This window comes from Bos indicus, chromosome 12, assembly GCF_029378745.1.
Source record: "Bos indicus isolate NIAB-ARS_2022 breed Sahiwal x Tharparkar chromosome 12, NIAB-ARS_B.indTharparkar_mat_pri_1.0, whole genome shotgun sequence".
In the NCBI taxonomy this organism is placed as follows: domain Eukaryota; kingdom Metazoa; phylum Chordata; class Mammalia; order Artiodactyla; family Bovidae; genus Bos; species Bos indicus.
Genome location: NC_091771.1, coordinates 15,469,729 through 15,494,522, shown reverse-complemented (window position 1 = coordinate 15,494,522; position 24,794 = coordinate 15,469,729). Strand labels below are relative to the sequence as shown.

At 43.6% G+C, this 24,794-nt stretch overlaps 1 protein-coding gene across 1 annotated transcript; it reads right to left on the bottom strand.

The window, feature by feature from the left end:
• Positions 1 to 239: 239 nt before the first annotated feature.
• Positions 240 to 24,351, bottom strand: SLC25A30 (solute carrier family 25 member 30). Its single transcript, XM_019971236.2, has 10 exons — positions 24,281 to 24,351; positions 14,108 to 14,222; positions 12,095 to 12,242; positions 9,895 to 9,989; positions 8,816 to 8,901; positions 6,925 to 7,020; positions 6,132 to 6,256; positions 3,961 to 4,099; positions 2,261 to 2,341; positions 240 to 1,282 (listed from the first exon to the last, which is right to left on the bottom strand). Exons 2-10 carry the CDS (start codon positions 14,169 to 14,171, stop codon positions 1,241 to 1,243), a joined length of 876 nt encoding a protein of 291 aa, XP_019826795.1. The 5' UTR covers positions 14,172 to 14,222; positions 24,281 to 24,351; the 3' UTR covers positions 240 to 1,240.
• Between the last annotated feature and the right edge of the window lie 443 nt (positions 24,352 to 24,794).

Here is a 24,794-nt window from a genome sequence, read left to right as displayed (position 1 = left end):
TTGCTTTTCAAATTTCAAGCAAGGATTTTCCATCCAAACTGATAAGGAAATCCAAGACAGGAAATATTTTAACAAACATGACCAAAACTAAAGTAAAACCTGGGAAATCTGAAAAAATCAACTTTTCGATTAACTTGCTACATTTCACTAAGGGAAACAACAGAACGTTAGCCTCTTTCTTTCACAAGAGTTTTATCACAGGACCTCCCTTGGGAGAAGTTCACGATAAAACGACTCTCTTCACACACAGGAACTATTTATTTTGGAATTATGGCTATACGACATCATGATGTAAAGACACTTATGCTACAAGGCCAGTAGTAGGAGCTACTGTTTTCTTCACCTGACACTCAGTATCAATACATGTTATTATCCCCATTGTACAGACTGGGACACAGAAACTTTGCTAATATCACAAATTATTGACTTGGCCAAAAAGTTTGTTCGGATTTTCCCCACGCTCTTACGACCTGAGCAAAGGTTCTGGCCAACCCAGTACTACCATTAGCTAGGACAGAACCCAAGTTGCTTAAACACACCTCCCACAACACAGACTTTGCTACCTCCCAAGCCAACCTCTCACACCATCATGAGTTCAGATGGTAATACTTTGTAACAATTCCTCACAAAGGGTGGTGAAAGGCTTAAAAGTCACTTATTATAAGTGAAAGATCCTGCCAAAATAGGAAATTACAAAGCAGTGCAATGTTCCAGCGATCTCTAACCCGCCCTGTTTATACTTGGGGTACATCACATCTCCATGTGTGAATTTCTTCAGCAGACACGAAGCCAAAGCCCCCCAAAAGCTCAGGAACAGTAACACCGTCTGAGACGTTCCGTCCCACGGTTCCAAAGAGCTTCTTCAGAACAGTCTGGGAGTCTTGGCTATGAGCTGAGGTGCTCCAGGAGTTATTCTTCGCCTGAAGGAAATGGTTCACAGTTCCTGACCTTCATGCAAGTTTTCTTTAGCAAGAAACATGCACTTCCTGTTATCTTTGACGTCGAAGGGCACTTGAATGGTAAGGACTAGTGTCTAGATGTTACAGTCGAGGCCGTTAACATTTGGTGCAGAGTATCCGATGCCGGGGCACAGCGATCCAAGCTAACCCAGCCCTCACCTGTTGCTCGCTCACACCTTAATCTGTGGCAGGCCAAGCAGTGAGAAGCAGTGGGAAAGACAGGAGGCTTCGCTATTTCAGAAGTGAGCGTTTTCAGAGGATATCTCATGCAGGCTTGATTGTCACAAATCCAGTTTCTTCAGCTGCTCATAGGTCACAAAGAACTGCAGGTGTATTAGTTAAGGCTGACATTTTATGCCATCTTAACGTATCAAAACCGACCCACAAATAGCACACGCCTCCTAACAAACGTGTCTGGGCAGACCATGTGCTGGGGGCATGATGAAACACGAGGGCTCCATCCTCAACCACCCCAAAAGAGCTCCCAAGGAGCCTTCCCAAGATCGGCCTGGAAGAGACAGATCACAGTTGAGGCACACAAATCCCTTGCATCAGCTGCAACAGCCTCTGGGAGTACATCCACACTGCTAGTTTTCTAATGTTGGGGAAGACTATAAGAGTAGTGAAGTCTGTAAGAGAAGGCAGCAACCCTGGGAAGTTCTCCTCCAGGGTGGCCGGTAGGCAAGCTTCCATGCGAGGGAGGCACAGATAATGAGGAACAAGGGTGGTAAAGCAATTATCCTTCAGTTAAAAATAAACAAATTTTTTTTAAGTAGAACAAAACTGGTAGAAACCAACATCTCCTACTTCATAATTCTGCCCTTTCATTCCTAATAAACTGCCGTTTCTTTCCTGCCTCTCACTTTGGCATGGAGGACAAACTGCTAATCAGGCAAATAATTCAGAAGCTAATTCCCATCATTGGGCACTCTCGAGCATTCTATAACATAGCTGCCAAGCCACATCCTGCCCAAGGGTGGCCAGGGATTTACAGAATAAATAAATAAGTCCTTGTCTCTCTCTGAAATAAAAAACAAACTCAGCTCCTAGAGCAGAGTCTAAATAAAGGTTTTCACTGATATCATTGGCTTTCAAGAACACCATCATTAAACCAAGTTTCACAGAGGCTGGCAGAGAGACTTTCTACCTGTGTATAAAGAAACTGAATAGTTAACTTCTTGAATGAGAAGAATTCAAAAGAGAAAAAAATCTTTTAATTATAATTAATAACCCGACAGTTTATGCAAACAACATTCTTTAGGTATATCTTTGTTCAGATCTACTGCAACAGAAAAGGATACAATAATATTCCAAGGACCAAGTCTCAACCAATTTGGCCAAAACCCTTTATATAGAGCAAAAAACCCTTCATTCTTCCATGTCTGTTAGAAGGGAGGGGGGAAAAAGAAGTTAGCATCCAACTTCCCAATTATGTCAAATATGCCTTAATTAGTAGTCAGACTGAACTGAACTGGTCTGTTTTTCTTAAAAATAAAATTCTGTTGGAAGGACTATCTACAAAATCATTGCCCACTGCCTTTCTTTGTTCTTTAAAGCTTCCTGCCTAGGTGAGGACTCAGGCTCTGTACCAAACCATCCCACACCCAGAGCAAACAGGAGCTGGATGAAGAAGAAGTGAGATTTAACTCCAAACTAGAGTCTACTGCCTCCTTGCCATGTGGACTCACAACAGGTCATAAATTAGAAAGGGAGGCGACAGTGATAAAGATATAATTCAGGGGACCTTTACTTGATGTGATTGGATAGGCAACATTAAGTATTTTTGCTTCATTTTGAAGTCTAGGGGTGTGCCAGCATCATGATGGAAAACAGCAACCACAGAAGTGGTCCCTCATCTTTGGCTGCTGGCAGTCCGGTAGCAGAGACAGTCGCAAACTTTCATCTACTCATCAACAGTAGGCCCAGTTATTTAAACCGAGAATTAAGGTTAAGATTCATGGTTTCCTTTCAGAGATGTCTGAATGAAGGATATTCATTCCAGTTTGACTCAACAGGAAGGTGATATATTCTGGAAGCAGACACAGTTCTACTGCCATCACAGAAAATATGAGTATTTTCTCACCCTTCACAGCAGAGCAGAGACAGAAGAAAAATGAACTTTCATTTCTAAATATTAATTTAGATTTTGTATTTATAAAAGCCCGTTTTAGGCAAATACTCTGTACCATCTCTAGGCTTTAGGGCACCACTCATCTTAGTTATATTAAGCCCTCAAAACTTAGATACTTCTTTGATTAAATAAATATAAATTTAAAAATAATATAGAATGGCATTGAAACATGTATAATATCATATATGAAACGAATCGCCAGTCCAGGTTCGATGCACGACACTGGATGCTTGGGGCTGGTGTACTGGGACGACCCAGAGGGATGGTACAGGGAGGGAAGAGGGAGGAGGGTTCAGGATGGGGAACACGTGTATACCTGTGGCGGATTCATGTTGATATATGGCAAAACCAATTTTTTAACTAAAGTTAAAAAATAAAATATATTAAAAAAAAATAATATACATACATGTATACACGTATTTGGGGGGCAGATTCACAGACAGAAGCCATCCACAGAATGTTGAAGACTAAGTAAATGTGCTTATTTCACTAGTGTCCCTTATATTAATATATCATATTCTATGAACAAGGCTTTATTACTATGCTTATACTTATTATAAACATATATAATATTTCTACCTAACATTACTCCAGGCACCACGCTAACTATTTCGGCAGTATTAGCACAATGATTTTTATAATAATCCCGTGACACGGGTGGTACCACTGTGCCACTTGTGAGGAGGCTGAGGTGCACACTGTCTGTATGGACCAGAGTCACAGGATTACCAGTGACAGAACCAGAGGTTCATCGGGCTCCAAACCCTTGTGTATTTAAATCATGAAGAGAAACTCTTCAGAGGATGACATGGAAGCCAAGAAGCCACAGAAAGAACTCGCAACAGGGTACGGACGGACAACCCCACTCACCTGTAACAAGCAATCCAGGGTACCTTTGTAGCCAGGGCATTTGCCATCTCGGAGGACTCTCTGGTTCATCATACGCGTTCTCACCACATCCACAGGGTTTGAGGCCAGGGCTCCCGCCAGCCCACAGGTGAAGCTTGAGCTGTAAGAAGAGACCATTAGAAAAGCATATCAAAGGCAGGAAACGGCCTCCCCCCAATTAGGTTAACATGTAACAGGTAACACTGGACAGAATACACGTGAATAAGGACCCTATCTAAAGCGCTACACAGACTTCCAAACACCAGCACTGTTTATCCTGGTTTATAAATCCCAGTCCCGGCTAACAATACCTTTGAGGTTCTGGACTGTCATGGAAACAGGAAGGAATACAGAAACATACAAGGAACATCTTCCAAGGATGAGCTATTGTATCTATCTATTCACCTCTAAACAGACATCAGAGTAATTTTAGCTGTATCATAACTACCCTGTTCTAAGAGATCAGAGAAAAAGATTTCCTCACTGTAATATAATGCCCACTGGGGGCCCATGGTAGCACTAAACTGATACCTGGACCATAGACCAGTCCTGGTATCAACTAACTCAAGAGTCGGTTTCACAGCTTCGCAGCTACTAACACTTTGAACAGATAATTCTGTGTTGTGAAGGTCTTTCCTGTGCAGTGTAAGACATACACGGTTCACCAGCCTCTCCCCAGGAGATGTCATTGGCACTCCCTGTCCAGCTGAGGCTTAAGAATCACAACAGTCTCCAAAGTTGCCAGATGTCATAGAAACAGAGCAGAAAAGTGACTGCGAGAGCTAGGGGTGGGGGAAACAGGGAAGAGGTTGGGAAAGGCACACAGACTTTCAGTTTTAAGATGAAGAGGGTCTCATAAAGCAACTTGCTGTTGTTTAGTCATTCAGTTCTGGTCTGACTCTTTGGCTACCCCAGGCTCCTTTGTCCATGGGATTTCCCAGGCAAGAGTACTGGAGTGAGTTGTCATTTCATTCTCTAGGGAACTTTTCTGACCCAGGGATCGAACCTGAGTTTCCCGCATTGGCAGGTGGATTCTTTACCATTGAGTCACCTGGGAAGCCCTATAAAGCAACTATACTCCAAAATAATTAATTTTAAAAATAATAAATGAAATGGCATTGAAACATGTAAAATATCATGTATGAAACGAGATGCCAGTCCAGGTTCGATGCACCATACTGGATGCTTGGGGCTAGTGCACTGGGACGACCCAGAGGGATGGTATGGGGAGGGAGGAGGGAGGAGGGTTCAGGATGGGGAACACATGTATACCTGTGGCGGATTCATTTTGATATTTGGCAAAACTAATACAATTATGTAAAGTTTAAAAATAAAATAAAATTTAAAAAAATAATAATAAATGAATAAGGTCTGAGGGTCTAATATATAATATGGTGGTTATGGTGGATAACAGTATTATATATAATTTAAATTTGCTACGAGAGTAGAATAATTTTGTTCTCACACACAAAATGATGGATGTGTTAATTAACTGGATGGGGGTAATCATTTCACAATTCACATATGTATCAAATCACATTGTTCACTTTAAATATCTTACAATTTTACTTGCTAGTTACACCTCAATAAAGTTGAAAAAAATTTTTAAATATAAAAATAAAAATAAAAGAATGCTAAACACGATCATAGATGCATAATAAAGCACATATAATAATACTTTTGTGGGGCTTTCCTGGTGGCTCAATGCTAAAGAATCCACCTGCCAACGCAGGAGACTCAGGTTAGATCCCTGGGTTGGGAAGATCCCCTGGAGGAGGGCATGGCAACCCACTCCAGTATTCTTGCCTGGAGAATCCCATGGATAGAGGAGCCTGGCGGGCTACAGTCTACATGGTCGTAAAAAGTCGACACGCCTGAGCACAACACAGCAATCTATTTTTGTAGACGTACTTACACGTGCATAGAAAAACCTGAAGGTACATATCAAACAGTTAACAATGGCTACCTAGGTAAAAGGATAAAGGCTTATTGTACCTTTTCCTGCTTTACTTCTGTACCATAATTTTCAAATATGAGAATATGATACTTTCATAATAAACTTTCTTTAAAATGTCTATAAATTTGTAGCAAATTTCCACTCTAAAGTCATGCATACCTAAAACATTAATTAAAAAAAAAATCTATAAACATACAGGAAATGGGTATACACGGTGTCTCCCATCAGGCCTGAGAGAATCAGATGCTTCTTGGTGAGGTCGTAGACTGGCAGCTCCACGCCGACCACAATAGCAGCCCTCTGAGCAGTAAGGGACACGCCCTGGGTAAAAACATGAATAATGAAGATTCAAACATCTCTCCCAAACGATGGCCAATTTTTATGTCTGCCTGCTGGTGGGTAGAAATGCAGAGTGACAGAGTAGAAAAATGCAGAGTAGAGGGTAAGAAGTCAGAAGCTCCAAAGTCTAATTCTGATTCTGGTACTAACTGTACGACCTTCACCAAGACAAGTCACGGCTCAGCGCCTCCGGTTTCCTCAGATGTACGGAGAGAATGGGACTGGATCGCCTTTTGGATCCATTCTATGAACTGACAGTCCCTAGAACACTAGGAAATAGCATTCCATACCAGCGCCTGATTAACGGTCTTCAGAGAAGCCATGAAACCATACCACTGAAAAAAACCCAAGATAACTGTAAGCCCTTCTCCCTAAGAACTTAAAACAGAAAAAAACAAAAATTCAGCCTTCATAGCATTTCTTCCATGTGAATTGCACAAAAGTTACTGTAAAATCATGGCACATTCCTGATGTAAAATCATGACAAGTTTTCATTTTACAAATTAAGGAAATTAAGGAAGAAGATCCCTTCAAGGGCAGACGTCATTGTTCAGTTACTGCCTTATGCCATTTGGATTAGATAAAATAATGGAAATAGGGAAAAAAAACCTTTTTTTTTTTTTAAAAGAAAAAGAACCAAGTCAGCTCACCTTCCACAGTCCTCTTGTGCCCTCTTGCTGGTAAATGTTAATGAAGTTGCCTATCATTCCTCCTTGAAGGGTGCTGCTTTGAGCTTGCATCCGTATCTAGAGATTAAAGACTAACGTGAGAAAGAAACTAGCATGTTTCTCCCCAAATTCAGGGAAAAAAAAAAAAAAAATCAACCTGCTGTTTAATAACCATTAAAAGAAAAAAACTGTACCATATATATTACTATAAAGCTAGCTTAAGTTTATATGGATTGGTTCTTAGGTACTTTGGAATCATCAAAAAGCATCGAGGAAAGTCCAGAGTTAAGTGTCAAAACAAAATTATTATTATTAATAATAGTCTTTTGAAATGGAAAGAAAATGGCATATTTTCCTCTAGGTTACTAAGCAGGAAAGAAAGACTCTGAGTGTTAATTTTTAAGACTTCACATAATTAATGAGTATCCAGTGTGCCTGGCAGCATCAAGCATGGGCAAGCACTCTTCTTAAATTAGTTACTCCAAGCCACTGTTATTTCCCTCCAGCCAAACCGAAAGGTATGCGGACGTGCTGGCCAAAGGACAGCCATGTGACGCCATCACACTCTGAACTTACAAGTGAACTTTACCACAGCCATGGAATTCACATGACCGAGATGCCAACATAAAAATAACGTTTGATGTAGCTCTCCACGTTTTTAAAAATAAAGAGGGACTTTTCACTAAAAACTGGTACCTTATTTTGTCTGAGGGAGCACACGCATTTACCTCTAACTCTAAAGGTGATTGCTACTGCCATGGTAACATGCGAAAATAAGACAAAATGCAGGAAACTGCCTCTCCACACATGTAAGAGGTGAATGAGTGCGGAAACTTTTCTCCAGCGATCTAGCCCCAGCACGGGGTAAACTCAGAGCCTACTAGTTCTCTTTGCACCTGTGTAACTGCAGCGTCCCTGCCGTGCACAGCTTTGATGTTATCAGAATCTCCTATGAGACTGAAGACTGCAGGCGGGGTCCTTGCCTTAGTCATTCTTGGATTCTAAGTACACAGGGCACCAACTGGCACAAAGCAGGAGCATCATGAATGCTGCTTGCAATAATGGGGGAGAAGGAGAGGGAGGGAAGGAAAGGGAAAACTTGAGACGGTTCAAACAAGGACGTGCACCTAACTGATTTTAATTCATTAGTCCCAAGGGATTTAAGAAGGCTGTATCCTGGTACTGTCGGCAAGGTCATCTAATAAGGTATGTCTACTTGTGGTTAAGTAAATATTTTCTTTATTATTTCCTGGAGTCAGATTAATGGATAACGTAATGCCTTCTGAAAGGGTCACCAATGTGCAGCCTCGACTGGTGTAAAACTTGCAGTCCACCTATTTTCATGAACCAATAAAACACAGGAGATTTTCAATGACAAGTGAAATGCATCCAAGCCTAAATGTTTTTCTCTGGTTAGTCACCAAAACCTCCCAAATCACCACAGTCTCCAAGAAGGGGCTCTACTCGTGAGCTCACCTGTACCAGTGGGAAACCCCCTAATGCAGGTTTCTAAGTTAGAAGCTTCCCAGCACTAAAACTGTAAACAGACTCGCACATGCACAGTGTTATATTCTCAAATTTTCATGATCTGAGTGTTGATCTCATTAAGAAAAAGCAGAGTGTGCCTGAAGGTTATAGGGCTGTGGTGGTGGTTTAGTCGCTAAGTCGTGTTGGACTCTTAGGACCCTATGGGCTGTAGCCTGCCAGGCTCCTCTGTCCGTGGAATTCTCCAGGCAAGAATACTGGAGTGGGTGGCCATTTCCTTCTGCAGGGGATCTTCCCAAGCCAGGAATCGAACCCAGGTCTCCTGCATTACAGGCAGATTCTTTACCAACTGAGCTATGAGGGAAGCCCAAAATATAGGGCTGCCTACCTTCAAAACATCCGTTGGATTAGCAATGCTTGAGGATATGACTCCAGAGAGAATCCCACAGACTACATTTATCAAAAGGGTTTCATCTGCAAAGACACATTATTTGACTTTTCACATATACAGAACTCTTCATGTAATGCATATACAAATGAGATTCACTTACATACCATTTGTTCACTTAGGAAAATAAAGAAATATATGCTTAACAAAGTAAATGATTTTAAAAGAATTTGGGATTTTGTTGGCAGAAGAGATTTTTCTCAGGAAAAACTTCATTTTTTTTTAGTTACTTCTTTTTATTCTGTTTTTTTTTTTTTTGGCTGCACCACTTGGCTTACAGGATCCTACTTGTCCAACTAGGGCCTGAACCCAAGTTCTATGAGTGAAAGTCATAACTACTGGACCTCCAGGGGAAGTCCCATAGCAAAATTTCTTGAAACCTAAGAAGGAATGTGAATTATCATGGAAAAGTAACCACCCATCAATTCACTCGTGTGTGTAAATATAACTATTGTAAATAAGATGAGGTAGTACACCATGGTAAGAGAACAGAAGATACCCTATGAGATAACGTGGAGATAAAACTTTCAAGCACACCATACTTATTTGGAATACACTGACGCACTTTAAAGCAGCTTTGCTCCTGCTCACAGCTCTCACCCAAGAGTGACGGGTGCTCATTCCTTTGTGAAACAGATAGAAACTTCTATGGATTAAAGCAAAGTCAAAGAATCAACCAGCAATAAAATCAAATCAAATCAGAGTTCTTAACACTAAGAAATACAGCCTGCTTTCCTGAAAAATAGGTGATAAGTCCTAGGATTTTAGAGAATTTTAAGTAGGCTAGAACTATAATGACATACTCCCTAGTCTGGATGTTGTGGAAGTAACTCATTAAGAAGCTTGTAAATTGCTCTTTTTAACTGTTACCCTCCTAAATTCAGCTAATGCTGACATGCTTTAGGCAGAATTTGTTTAGACTTTATGCCCAAAGTTCTCCTCTGTTCGTAAACCACTTGAGTAAAAAGACTAAACAACCCACCTCCTGTCCATAAGTGGAAAAAGGATTCCCCACTCACCTTCTGGACGCTCGACAAATAACCGCTTTAAGCTCTGGTAGGTGCCTATCTTGATGGTGCCATAGGAAGCCTGGCGTAACATTGCCGGGGCGATCCTGCCAAACCAAGGGACAAAGGGACACAGGAATTCTTAAGAGTCACTGAAAATCTTCTAGAGGATGCACACAAGGGACACAAGCATGCAGTCTGCCTTCCGCAAACTACACAAAGATGGATTTCTCTTAAAAGTTCGAAATCCAGCAAAAACACAGGGGGGTTCAGTCAAATGTGTGCAAGTTATTAGCTCCCTAAGTGACAGCTCAGCACACTGTATTTATCCTCAGTGAAAACGTTCACGAACACGTGAACACAGAGTTCCATTTCCCTGATCGTGGAGGGCTTTCCTTTCTTGGGACAGAGTCCCTATGAAATCTGGCCTCTGTCAGCACCCTCCAGGGCTTCTCTGAAGTTCACCACCCACCTCCCTGGGGGCCCTATTCCAGTTATTCCCTCTCCTTCCAGGGACCCTCCCCAATCTCATAATCACCTGGCATTCACACTCCCAGGTTCTCCTGCCACACTTACCACTTCTTCTTAGGCTGCAATTGGGCTTCCCTCCAACCTCTCCATCAATATCCGCCCCCCTCCCCCCGTCCCACCAAAATGAGCCCAGGGGACATCTCAATTACTAAATCAAATGATGGTTTTCAATCAGCATCTTATGAAGCCCCTTCGCCTTGTGGTATCTGCTCCAGTCCACCCTTGGCCCTGCTTACAATCATCTCCTCCCTAAGCCTCTTCCATTCCTCTCCTTTCTCTGCGCATCCTACCTCTGTCCTCTGAGGGGCCAGGGGATTCTGTCCTTCCTCTCTTCTCTCCTGGCTCCACACACTTACCAGATGAGCTCATCTACTTGCATGGCTTCAGCTGCCCAAAGACTGCTGACTCCTGAACTCATGTTTCCAACCCTGATTCTAGGATGCATTTCCACCTGCTTCCCAGATTTCTCAACTCACACGCCCTACACCTACCACCAGAGCAAGAGTTCACGCTGAGCTAATTACCCTCACGTCCGAACGACCCGCTCTCCTCTCCTGGGTCCTAGATCAAGGAACAGAACCTCCGTTTGCATACTCGCCAGAACCGGAAGAGACATCAGCGCGTCTCCTCCTTTCCCATCACTCCATGGGTGAGGTCACACACTATGTGGATGCTCTGCCCTACACAGTTCCTTCAGGGCAGGAGCTGCTGCTGGACTACCACCCCTCTCCCTTGCTAGCCGATTCCAGGAGGAGTCAGCAGGTAGAAGGTGGAAGAGAGGGCAGGAGGGACAGGAAGAAGCAGAGGATTTCCTCCTCTCCCCAGGCACTAGCAGAGCATCCCTCTACTGCTCCTACAGGCTCCTTCAAGGCTTCAGCCCTGGGAGGCTCTGCTAACACTGTTCTTTTCTCCCTGTTCCTTTGGTCCCAGCCTCGGTAACAATTTCTCATTTTGCCAGTTTCTAGGTAACCCTTCAATTGTTCCCTTAACCCTTAAGCAGCCCTTTTATTAAAGTGAAAGTGTTAGTCGCTCAGTCGTGTCCAACTCTTTGTGACCGCATGAACTGTAGCCCACCAGGCTCCTCTGTCCATGGGATTCTGCAGGCAAGAATACAGCACCGGGTAACCAATCCCTTCTCCAGATCTTCCCGACTCAGGGATCAAACCCAGATCTCCTTCATTGCAGGCAGATCCTCTACCACTGAGCCACCAGGGAAGCCCCTTTCATCCAATCTCCCTTCGTTTAAATCATCCGAAAGAATAACCTCCTGCAGGGCCTCTGATAGAGGCAGGGTCCCTTCTTAATCACTTTCCTATCCAGCGCCTACAACACAATGTTCACTAAACGCTGGACTACAGCAAAGCTGTTCACTGCAATTCTTGTCCACGGAGAATACAACATCATTTTTGTTATGGTAAAAAGCTCGGTAATAGCCAAGGGGAAGAGGAAAAAAATGAACTACAGAACGTTTCAAAACAAATGTAATTTTTGTACCATTATCTGTATTTGACTATAGTAAAAAGTTTTACCACAACATTCACTATACAAAACATGTAGAAAGCAAAGTTGAAATGAAAACAATCAACCATTGCTACTTGCTCTTTTCAAATACACCCCGAACCTGGACTTTTTCTCTGTGAAGTCTCAGTGTGAAGTCTGTCCATTTGAAACGTCTACTTACCCCGAATACAGAGCTTTCAGGCCTTCCTCTCTGCCTATCCTCACTAATGCGTGCAACATTCCTCGATACCTGATTTCTTTAAAGTTTGCATCATTCTTCTGGCCTTGAATCTGGAGCCGTGTCTTGGTTAAATCAATTGGAAAGGTACCTTAAAATTTTTCAGAAGGAAATATTTCACTTAAGAGAAAGAAATTCCACTAAATAAAGGATAAACACTGACTTATTACTGAGGAAACATTCAGATTAAAAAGCAGAATTAAGAATTTGATACTTTGCAGTCTTCCACTTACTTTAAAAAAAATTAAGAATCAAAAGATTTTTTTAAAAACACATTAACTATTTTCTTTTCCATATATTTGTATTTATGTCCCATCTTTTTCTACATAGAATGTGAAGAGGCTGCACTGCTATCTAAAGTAGGTACTTGGAATGTTTTATAGAAACATATATACATATATACACATAAACATATATACAAAAGATATCCATTTTAAAATCTAAGTTACTGGGAATTCCCTGGCAGTCCAGTGGTTAGGACTCGGTGCTTTCACTGCTATGTCCCAGGTTCAGACCCCTGTCGGGGAACTAAGATCCCGCGAGCTGTGCAGCATGGCCAAAAAATAATTATAATAAAATGATAAAAATAAAATAAAAGTTACTATTTCTCACACATGTGAAGGCTAATATTGTATTCAATATGAATGGAGATAAATGCCTTTTCTAAAGGAGTTTCTTACTGTGTGTTACAGCCTAAAAGTGACTCTTGCTGCTGCTGCTTGGTCACTTCATTTGTGTCCGACCCTCTGTGACCCCACAGACCACGGCCCGCCAGGCCCCTCCGTCCATGGGATTCTTCAGGCAAGAGGACTGGAGTGGGTTGCCATTTCCTTCTCCAAAAGTGACTCTTAATATAGGCTAAAATGTTTAATGTGGTACCTAAGAGAGAGTCCATCCAAATATACACCCCCGAACACAGTAACCGTGAGTCACTGTGTCAATAAGTCCACAGAGGAAACTGAAGGCAGGGGTGGGTGGGTGAGTGGTTACAGCGTCCCAACCCATCGGCTCCAGTCCCTGCGGTCACCCCAGGTCAGCAGTGACTCACCTAGCACCTGGCACACAGCAGCATCTCAGCCAACGTGGGTTTCATTCTGTTTTGTTTTCCTTTAGGCCACAGCAGGAGGCTTGTGGAATCTTAGTTCCCTGACCAGGGATCAACCCGGGTCCCGCAGACAGTGAAAGCAGGAAGTCCTAACCACTGGACCGCCAGGGAATTCTCACCAATCACCAACATGTGTTGAATGAATGATTCAAGGAATAAACAAAGGAACAAATGGGATGTGCTGGGAGATGGAGCTGATGAAGTCATCAGCAGGACGTGGACGAGCATGATGGGAACACGACGACGCGATGACGGTCGCTCACCTCTGGCTTGGGAAGATGGTGGGGCTCCCTAAACCTCTTTATAGTCAAATGTGTTCACAGGGACAGAGTGGGAAGGACAACAAGGAGAATGGGGACAGATGTCAGTCAACAGTGATTCATGAGGCTTCCATTAGGGCAACTGGTTCAACCTTCTCCCCACTGAACTTTGAACCCTAAACTGCTAATAAGCAGTCAGAGTCATTGTTTACCTTTTTTTTTTTTAAATATTTATTTATTTGGCTACATCGGGTCTTATGACGGTTGCGTCATGCAGGATCTTTCCTTGTGACAAGCGAGCTTAGCTGCCCCATGGCATACGTACAGAATCTTAATACTGATGTCCCTGCATTGGAAGGTGGATTCTCAACCAATGGACCACCCAGAAAGTCTCTATTTTGTCTTACAAGATTCCCAAGAGGAGAAAGAAATTTTAAATTCTAATACGAAGTGTTTCAAAATCTCAGATTCTGTGTTTGAACTACATTCACACCGAAAGTCTTTCAATATCCAATTATCGTGACCAAAAGTCTAAGCCTCGTGGTATGCAGCAGGCAGCTGGCCAGCCTCCGCCCTGGGCTCCTTACTTACCGCACTCCGCTGTGATGGAGGCCAGGCCTCCATACACGAAGGGCTTCCAGTTAAGGGCCGACATGCTCACCACTGACTGTTGTTCACAGAACCATAGCCTCCAACGGGGTTTTTCCTGGACACAAAAGTAAGACGTTTCAATGGAACTTCTCACACAGGCAGTTTCTTTTTTAAACTTCTGTTTCACTTGGAGATGGGCTTTCCTGGTAGCTCAGATGGTAAAAAAAAAATCTGCCTGAAATGCAGGAGACCCAGGTTCAACCCCTGGGTTGGGAAGGGCCCCTGGAGGAGGTCACAGAAACACACTCCAGTATTCCTGCCTGGAGAATCCCATGGGCAGAGGAAACTGGCGGGTTACAGTCCATGGGGTCACAGAATCAGATGAGGGTGCCACCAGACGCTACCATGGAAACCCCCCACAATTCCCAAGGTGATCCTCACCTTATAAAGCAAAGCACCCTATCGCCTGAACCCCAAATCACTTTATAAGTGGCCTTAATTCTCACCGAGGCCATAAATAATCCAATAAAATAATACCTTGAAACGCATGTATGTGTATAGTGTGGTACATGAAGCCAATTTTCTGGGTGGCCCGTGTTATCTTCAACCTGTTCTTCAACACTCAATAAATATTTGCTATTGGCTTTCCACTGTCTTAGTGAGTCCCTCCTGGGAGGAAATGAAGTTCTTCAGATTCACAGAAGTAGCAAGATGTTGCAACCCAGTGTCACAAGCTAAAATGATAATTATTGACCTAGCATGGCCACAGTATACTTCCAGTTTATAAAGTTACCTCTCTTCTCTTACCCATACTATGCTACTAGCTGTGAGGAGGCCTGGGATGAAGAAACGAGGCCAACTATGGGGTGAGAGCCCCATCACTTCCTTCCTCATTCATAAAGCTCCAGGTATTAACCTCTAGGTTTTTCAATTCTCCATCCTCTTCATCGTCGAAACATCCAAGGCAACCAGTCAGGGGTAGAGCCCATACCTTTATTCACTAAGCAAAATAAAATGCCCAGCTTTTAGGCCTATTGTGGAAATTAAGTATATTTTTTAAAACTAACACAAAACAGACACTCACAAAGGCTGCCTTCCACCCTGCTTTGAGGCTACGTGCCCTCACTCACTGTGACACACACGCACGCACCTGCCACAGCCAGGCCCCCACATTCATTATATGTTCTGCAGCTTCACGGGATTTCAGCTGGCAAATCTGGGCTTGCGCCCAGTAAAGAGAGACACAAGGAAACTACCCCACTTCTGTGTATCTGCTATCAACTTTAATTCTTGTCAGTTTAAAGTAAAATTGCATTCAGTTGACCAAAAAGTTCATTGGCGTTTCTCATAAGATATGGAAAAACTGGAATGACCTTTTTGGCCAGTAATTTACTATAGTCATCGGTAAGCAATATGCCCAAGGTTTTTACTTTGTAGATCCAGGGAGTTTCCCCAGGTCTGTACTTCCCAGGAGACCTAACACAAGTACTACTAATGTCAGTTCACAAGATGGCCAATCGGCTTGCTTAAACCAAGAGAAAACACAGGAATTCAAAGGGGACCCTGGCAGACTGATAAACTGATATCTATTCCTCATTTATGGACATTAGCTCTCATCTCACATGCTAGTAAAGTAATGCTCAAAATTCTCCAAGCCAGGCTTCAGCAATATGTGAACCGTGAACTTCCTGATATTCAAGCTGGTTTTACAAAAGGCAGAGGAACCAGAGATCAAATTGCCAACATCCGATGGATTATGGAAAAAGCAAGAGAGTTCCAGAAAAACATCTATTTCTGCTTTATTGACTATGCCAAAGCCTTTGACTGTGTGGATCACAATAAACTGTGGAAAATTCTGAAAGAGATGGGAATACCAGACCACCTGACCTGCCTCTTGAGAAATCTGTATGCAGGTCAGGAAGCAACACTTAGAACTGGACATGGAACAACAAACTGGTTCCAAATAGGAAAAGGAGTACATCAAGGCTGTATATTGTCACCCTGCTTATTTAACTTATATGCAAAGTACATCATGTGAAATGCTGGCCTGGAAGAAGCACAAGCTGGAATCAAGATTGCCAGGAGAAATATCAATAACCTCAGATATGCAGATGATACCACCCTTATGGCAGAAAGTGAAGAGGAACTAAAGAGCCTCTTGATGAAAGTGAAAGAGGAGAGTGAAAAAGTTGGCTTAAAGCTCAACATTCAGAAAACGAAGATCATGGCATCTGGTCCCATCACTTCATGGGAAATAGATGGGGAAACAGTGGAAACAGTGTCAGACTTTATTTTGGGGGGCTCCAAAATCACTGCAGATGGTGACTGCAGCCATGAAATTAAAAGATGCTTACTCCTTGTAAGGAAAGTTATGACCAACCTAGATAGCACATGCAAAAGCAGAGACGTTACTTTACCAACAAAGGTTTGTCTAGTCAAGGCTATGGTTCTTCCTGTGGTCATGTATGGATGTGAGAGTTGGACTGTGAAGAAGGCTGAGCGCCGAAGAATTGATGCTTTTGAACTGTGGTGTTGGAGAAGACTCTTGAGAGTCCCTTGGACTGCAAGGAGATCCAACCAGTCCATTCTGAAGGAGATCAGCCCTGGGATTTCTTTGGAAGGTATGATGCTAAAGCTGAAACTCCAGTACTTTGGTCACCTCATGGGAAGAGTTGACTCATTGGAAAGACTCTGATGCTGGGAGAGATTGGGGGCAGGAGGAGAAGGGGACGACAGAGGATGAGATGGCTGGATGGCATCACTGACTCGATGGATGTGAGTCTGAGTGAACTCCGGGAGTTGGTGATGGACAGGGAGGCCTGGCGTGCTGCGATTCATGGGGTTGCAAAGAGTCGGACACGACTGAGCAACTGAACTGAACTGAACTGAAGAGATGAGTAAAGTAGAAGGCTCCCTAAGCATGGAACTTAAGAATCATCACGTTTAAAAAAAAAAACAACACACGTTTTAAGTATTTTTGTACCAAAGAACAAGCACTGCTCCCAAAAACTCATCTAACATCCTTAAAGTTTAATATTTGTACTTAACTAATTCTTAACCTTACTGAAGTCATAAGTAAGATAATGATTAACACTGTAAGTTACACACTGTAAAACACATTAATAATAAATCCAATAATCCATGTACTGTCCTCAACCCATTCTTGAATTTTGCTGACTTCAAGTTAAAAAACAAAACAATAACCATGTAACAGTGACATGCAGAAGTACTGCAGATTGCCATTACAAAAGTGCTCAATATAAATGATTTCAGTGGATCCCCCCACAAGAAGTTTGGGATAGGACAGAAAAACAGACCAGGAAAGCCAGTTTTAGGAACTTTCCTTGTCCAAAGCCACATGGCCAAGGGGGCAGAAATGAACCTATAACCCCCAAACTTGATCCCAAGTTTCATGTTCTTTCTGCTACTACCTGAGGCTGTACATGATCAAAAGGAATGATGGTGTTTTAATTAAGGAGAAAATACTACTAAGCAGCTGTGAATACTACTGATGAGACACACCATAGAAACAATAAAAATGTGCTTAATTTAAGAGAAAAGTCTTAGAAATATATATACTCAAGTGAAAGTGAAGTCGCACAGACTTGTCGAACTCTGAGACCCCATGGACTGTAGCCTACAAGGCTCCTCCATCCACGGAATTTTCCAGGCAAGAGTACTGGAGTGGGTTGCTATTTCCTTCTCCAGAGGATCTTCCCGACCCAGGGATTGAACCTGGGTCTCCTGTACTGCAAGCAGACGCTTTTACCATCTGAGCCACCAGGGAAGCTCCTAACAACACTCAGAAGGTAGTCAATTTGAAACAGTTCAGTCACTCAGTCGTGTGCAACTCTTTGCAACCCCCATGGACTGCAGCACATCAGGCCTCCCTGTCCATCACCAACTCCTGGAGCTTGCTCAAACTCATGTCCATCGAGTCAGTGATGCCATCCAACCATCTCATCCTCTGTCGTGCCTTTATCCTCCCAATCTTTCCCAGCATCGGGGTCTTTTCCAGTGAGTCAATTTTTTCCATCAGGTGACCACACAAGTATTGGAGTTTCAGCTTCAGCATCAGTTTTCCAATGAATATTCAGGACTGATTTCCTTTAGGATTGACTGATTTGATTTCCTTGCAGTCCAAGGAACTCTCAAGAGTCTTCTCCAACACCACTGTTCAAAAGCATCAATTCTTTGGCGCTCAGCTTTCTTTATGGTCCAACTCTCACATCAATACATGACTACTGGAAAAAACCATAGCTTTGACTAGACAGACCTGTCAGCAAAGTAATGTCTCTGCTTTTTAACATGCTCTCTAGGTTGGTCATAGCTTTTCTTCCAAGGAGCAAGCGTCTTTTAATTTCATGGCTGCAGTCAACATCTGCAGTGATTTTGGAGCCCAAGAAAATAAAGTCTGTCACAGTTTCCCCATCTATTTCCCATGAAGTGATGGGACTGGATGCCATGATCTTAGTTTTCTGAATGTTGAGCTTTAAGCTTTTTCACTCTCCTCTTTCACTTTCATCAAGAGGCTCTTCAGTTCCTCTTCACTTTCTGCCATAAGGGTGGTGTCATCTGTGTATCTGAGGTTATTGATATTTCCCGATCATCTGAATAGGGATAATTAATTTTTCCAATACAAATGGTATTATTTTTTCCAGAGTTTTTTTTACTGAGGCAAAATTCACTTACTACAAACAAAGCATCAGAGCAAACAACTCAGTGGCACTCAGTACCTTCACAGTCACACCACCAGCGCCTCTATCTAGTTCCAAAATATTCCATCACCCCATGGTCAGTGAATTGGAGGTTCTTTCTCCATAACAAAAAAATTCGGAGATGAAGCAGAGAAATTAAGAAAGTAAAGTGAAAGTTTATTTAAGCAAAGAGAGAGAGTAGGCTTACAGGCGAAGAGCTGCCACCCACAGTTTCTTTGGCAAGCTGGTCACGAGGAGCATACAAATAAAGGAGTGCAATATTTACTGGAGAAGGACGAGCCTGGGGGTCATATTCCCTGATTTTCATCCCAGCCCCATTTTCCTGAGGAGAAGAAGGATTTTTGTCTTAGGGATTTAGCTCAGATCAGAAGTGTCATGGCATCAGTGCAAGATGGGTACTTCTTATCTGTAAGACTTTGCTGTTGTTGAGTTGCTCAGTCGTGTCTGACTCTTTGGGACCCCATGGACTGCAGCCCTCCAGGCTCCTCTGTCCATGGAATTCTCCAGGCAGGAATACTGGAGTGGGGTGCCACTTCCTTCTCCAAGGGATCTTCCCCACCTGGGATTGAACCTGCCTCTCCTGCACTGGCAGGTGGATTCTTAACTACTGAGCCACAGGGAAGCCCTATTGTAAAGAGAGCACAGAGAGCAAAGGATTACATTTGGATGCAGGTGATTCCCATCTTTCCCACCTTTCTTTGTCTGCTTTTCCGACCCTTATCACCCAAAATGGTGTCGTTTCCTGTCAGTCTTAAGGTTCCTGTTTTCCTTTATCTGCCTAGGGACCCTTGCTGTTAACAAGATGCTTGATTTCCTGCCACCTGGCCCTTGCCTCCATTTCTCTACTCACACCTAACTACCTGCCTGCTGTAACTAACAACTTCAAAAAGAAATCATTAACCATTCCCCACCTCTCATGGCCTCTATGATTCTTATTTTCTTGGCTGAGACACTATATGTGCTAAGTGGAACACAGGACTCCTTTTTAGCAGCTCCTAATGCACTGGAGAAGGAAATGGCAACCCACTCCAGTGTTCTTGCCTAGAGAATCCCGGGGACGGGGGAACCTGGTGGGCTGCCGTCTATGGGGTTGCACAGAGTTGGACATGACTGAGTGACTTAGCAGCAGCAGCAGCAACCTATCTGAGGTCAGCAATACGTGCACCGTGAACTTCCAGATGTTCAAGCTGGTTTTAGAAAAGGCAGAGGAACCAGAGATCAAATTGCCAACATCCGATGGATCATGGAAAAAGCATGAGAGTTCCAGAAAAACATCTATTTCTGCTTTATTGACTATGCCAAAGCCTTTGATTGTGTGGATCACAACAAACTGTGGAAAATTCTGAAAGACATAGGAATCCCAGATCACCTGACCTACCTCTTGAGAAACCTGTATGCAGGTCAGGAAGCAACACTTAGAACTGGACATGGAACAACAGACTGGTTCCAAATAGGAAAAGGAGTACAGCAAGGCTCTATATTGTCACCCTGCTTATTTAACTTATATGCAGAGTACATCATGAGAAATGCTGGGCTGGAGAAAGCACAAGCTGGAATCAAGATTGCCAGGAGAAATATCAATGACCTCAGATATGCAGATGACACTATCCTTATGGCAGAAAGTGAAAAACTACAGAGCCTCTTGATGAAAGTGAGAGAGGAGAGTGAAAAGGTTGGCTTAAAGCTCAACATTCAGAAAACTAAGATCATGGCATCCGGTCCCATCACTGCAGGGCAGAAAGATGGGGAAACAGTGGAAACAGTGGCTGACTTTATTTTTCTGGGCTCCAAAATCACTGCAGATGGTGACTGCAGTCATGAAATTAAAAGATGCTTACTCCTTGGAAGCAAAGTTTGACCAACCTAGACAGCATATTAAAAAGCAGAGACATTACTTTGTCAACAAAGGTCCGTCTAGTCAAGTTATGGTTTTTCCAGTGGTCATGTATGGATGTGAGAGTTGGACTATAAAGAAAGCTGAGCGCCAAAGAAATTATGCTTTTGAACTGTGGTGTTGGAGAAGACTCTTGAGAGTCCCTTGGACTGCAAGGAGATCCAACCAGTCCATCTTAAAGGAGATCAGTCCTGAATATTCATTGGAAAACTGATGCTGAAGCTGAAACTCCAATAGTTTGGCCACCTGATGCAAAGAACTGACTCACTGGAAAAGACCCTGATGCTGGGAAAGATCGAAGGCAGGAGGAGAAGGGGACGACAGAGGATGAGATGGTTGGATGGCATCATCGGCTCGATGCACATGGGTTTGGGTGGACTCCGGGAGTTGGTGATGGACAGGGAGGCCTGTCGTGCTGCGGTTCATGGGGTTGCAAAGAGTCGGACACGACTGAGTGACTGAACTGAACTGAATCTGTCTAAGGAGCTTCTTACAAGTACAGATACTAGGGCCTCACCCACTGAATGCGGGCCTCAGGAGCATCCCCAATGCATCAGTGAGTCAAACAGTGATGGCAAATAATGCCTTGGAATACTTATCACTTAAATAACTTATGTAGTTGATCAGGCAGTGATGACCCTACAGACAGTTCTTCTGATTCATCTTATTTAGCAGTGATTTTTAGCAGTGTTTGCAGAAATGCATACATACAAAATATACACACACACAGAAGTACAAAAGATATCCTCTAAAACGTCAGCAAAAATGTATGGGAAATGGATTTTACCTTCTCATCTCTAATTAAAAATGCTTTTAAAAAACTGTATTGTATATGACTTCATGCCATCTCACCCATTAAATCTTCTGGTTTCCTGTCAATACTTTTGTTTTGCTAGTTTAATGAGATTTGGCTCTTTTTTTTTTCTGTTGGCTTTAATATTAGATTTTTTAGTTATAATGTTAAAACCCAGAGGTTCTGGGTTATACGCATATGCAAACACTCAGCTAGGGTGCCGCATTGCAGTGGAGTGGCCTCCCACAGTTTTGATCACACACCCATGAGTTCCCATTCAGATGTACCCTCACAATACCTTATCTTCCACAAACCAGAGTCCCTCTGGTATTCCTGGTTAAACTGTAGGAAAGTACTTTCTATTCAACTATTAATAAGATGTTTAAAAGTTAATTAAGGGTACTCTTTCTGCCCCCTTCTGATGCCTATGTCAGAAGCTTTCTCTATCTCCTTTATACTTTAATAAAACTTTATTACACACACACACACACACAAAAGTTAACTAAAAGTAGGGTAAAAATAACTTTGGGGCTCTTCTCTTTTCCTTTCCCAAAGCTAGGACTACATGCCTAAGCAGTTAAGACTACCGTGCCTTCCCAGGTTATTGTTTGCAGAGTCAAAGAAAGAATAACTGGGCTTAAATAACCACCAAAAGCATCAGTAATTGGGCAAGCATCCAAACAAGAAGAGATTCTGGTTAATGTTGGAATAGAGGGGCCCGTAGGTCCAGTAAGCGTACTGGCCAAGGCTAGTTGTAACTGGGCTTCAGTTATCTGGGGCTGGAAACCTCTGGCATTTCAACCATTTCTTTGTTTTAGAGCTCTCTTTGGAGGGGTTCTCCTCACACACATTCCTTAACTTGCTAGTTCAATTTTTGGCGAAATCCCAACTCTACTCAAGTGCCAAGACTGAAGGCCAACACAGTCAAGGAGACTGAAGTGTCCCTTAGCAATCACTAGTGTTTGAGCAGTAGTTCAGCCTGAGATTCAGGGAGGGACTTACAACTTGCAAAAATTCTAGCGTCCTGCAAGGGGAGTGGCTGTTAATCACTTAATCTCTTTGCTCTCTTCTTCCGTCGGCGCCTTCTAGCTAAACTAAAAGCCAGAGACCACTTCTCTGAGCTGTGAACACAGTACTAACAATGGCCGTCATTATTAATACATGACATGTATTAACGTCAGGCACTGCTCTGTTTTCCACATAAAAGGTTTTGGTTAATCTCCATGACCTTATGCAATCGGTACCATCATCACGTTTCACAACTGAGGACAGCCAGCCTCAGAGAGGGAAAGTGACTTTGCCAAGTCACACAGCTATGAAGGACTCAAACTGAGCTCTCCCTGAGGGAAAAGCTGATCTTCCTCTACGTACCACAAAGCCAAACACTATTTTCCAAAGGCTGTTTAAAAAAAAAAACATTGGCGCAAATAATAAGAATACAATAAAAAGTGGGGGTGGGGGTGGGAGGGTAGGAAATCAACATATTCAAAATAAATTTATGATTTTCCTAAGGGTATATAAACATTTCTTAACTATTAATAAACAAAAAAGTGTTTCCTAAGCGGAAATGTCTATATAAATTAAGAATTCAAAGCATTCTCTCTACACTTAAGATAGGTTACATAACCTATTACATTTTCTATAACTTTAGCATTTATCTTCCCCTTACAGCATCTATACAGCCGCAAAGAGAGGTAATTAAATACAGCAATTGCTGCCGGAACTTCTGAAAGCTTTCCAAGTTTCCCTTATATAATTAACTCTGGGTAAGTTTTTTCAGTATTACAGTGCTCCCTTTTCAGTTCCCAATCTTAAACCGCAATCCAGTCTCTAAACTTCGGTGCGCTCACAAATCTTTGTTCCCCGCAGGGCTGTCTTCCACGGTTTTTTCCTATTTCCCATTCTTTTTAAAGGTACAGGACGAAAAACAGGCTCATCAGACGCATGAAACGTGGGATTTTAAGAGTCTTAGGAATCTATCTTATCTCATATGAATTAACTGAGTCACAAAGCGTGGCAGCAGCAAAATCAAGAACAAATTTTACGCCTTTCAACTTTTCTCGCAACAGGAGGAGCACGAAGCTAGACTTTCGCAGGGCTACGACACGTTTAGCAATTCTTGCGCAGGAACAATGTCACTGCAACCGCTGTACCTGAAATTAATCACGCCTAGAATTATGCTAAAACCCTTAGCTACATTAACTTTACGAGGAAATTAATTTCCACCAGTCCACGAAAACGTGAACAACTTGGCGTGTTCCAGGAGCAACTCAAAGGAGAGGGCCCTTTCCCAGACTACGCAGCTCGCCCGGCCCCGGTTGCACGCTCCTGAATGAATCGCAGGTGTGAGCGATGCAGAGGCAGGTGAAACGCACCGCGGCTGCAAGGGCGCACACGCCGGGATGCAAGACGGGCGTCACACTTGATCTCGGTGACACTGGGAGAGAAATCACCCCCCATGCCGCCGAGAGATGAGAGCCAGGAACCGGCCCTCCTGCAGCATCGGCAGCACCAGGAGGGGGGCGCACCCCGGAACCTCGCGCCCCACTAAGCCGGGCCCAGCACGCGCGCCGGAGAGCAGAGGCAGCCCCGGGAAGGCCCCACCCGCGCCGGGGTTCTCCAGGACCCGGCCCCGATCCCCAGCCTCCTGGCCGCGGCCGACCAGGCAGCGCCGTCGCGTAGGGGCCCGGGAGTCCGGCGCCGGTGGGTGGGGGCGGGCCGGAGGAGGGGCGACCGGCGCAGCCGCGGCCGGAAGGCCAGGCACTTACCGGGCGGCGGCGGCCCTGAGACTTCTCCGTCCTGGGGTCTGCAGCAGACGGAACCGGCGGCCGCGCGGGAGCTGGAAAAGAGGCATCAGAGAGGCGGGGGCGGCCCAGAGGCCTGCGCGCGGCCCCGCCCGCCGGCTCGGCTCCTATTGGCCTCTCCCGGCACAGGCCACGCCCAGGCAGCGTCCCAGGCAGCAGGGGGCCACCAGGCTGTAGACAGACTGGACCCCGGGCCTCGTATCTGCCCCGGTCGCGGTGACGCCTCCTACGGCCTCGAGGTCGACGCCGCAGGGAAACAGAAACTTAAGAGCCATGAAGAGCCCTCTGCATGGAGAAGTAAACTTGCTCCCTTTTTATTTAAAACCCGGCTTTTTAAAGTAAAATTTATAAACCAACCGAAGACTTGTACAGTAGACTCTGCACTGCATTTAATGCTAACATTTCACAATATTTGCGTTCTCTTTCACTGTATAGGGTTTTTTTTTTCACCCTGAATTATTGGAATGTTGCAAACAAC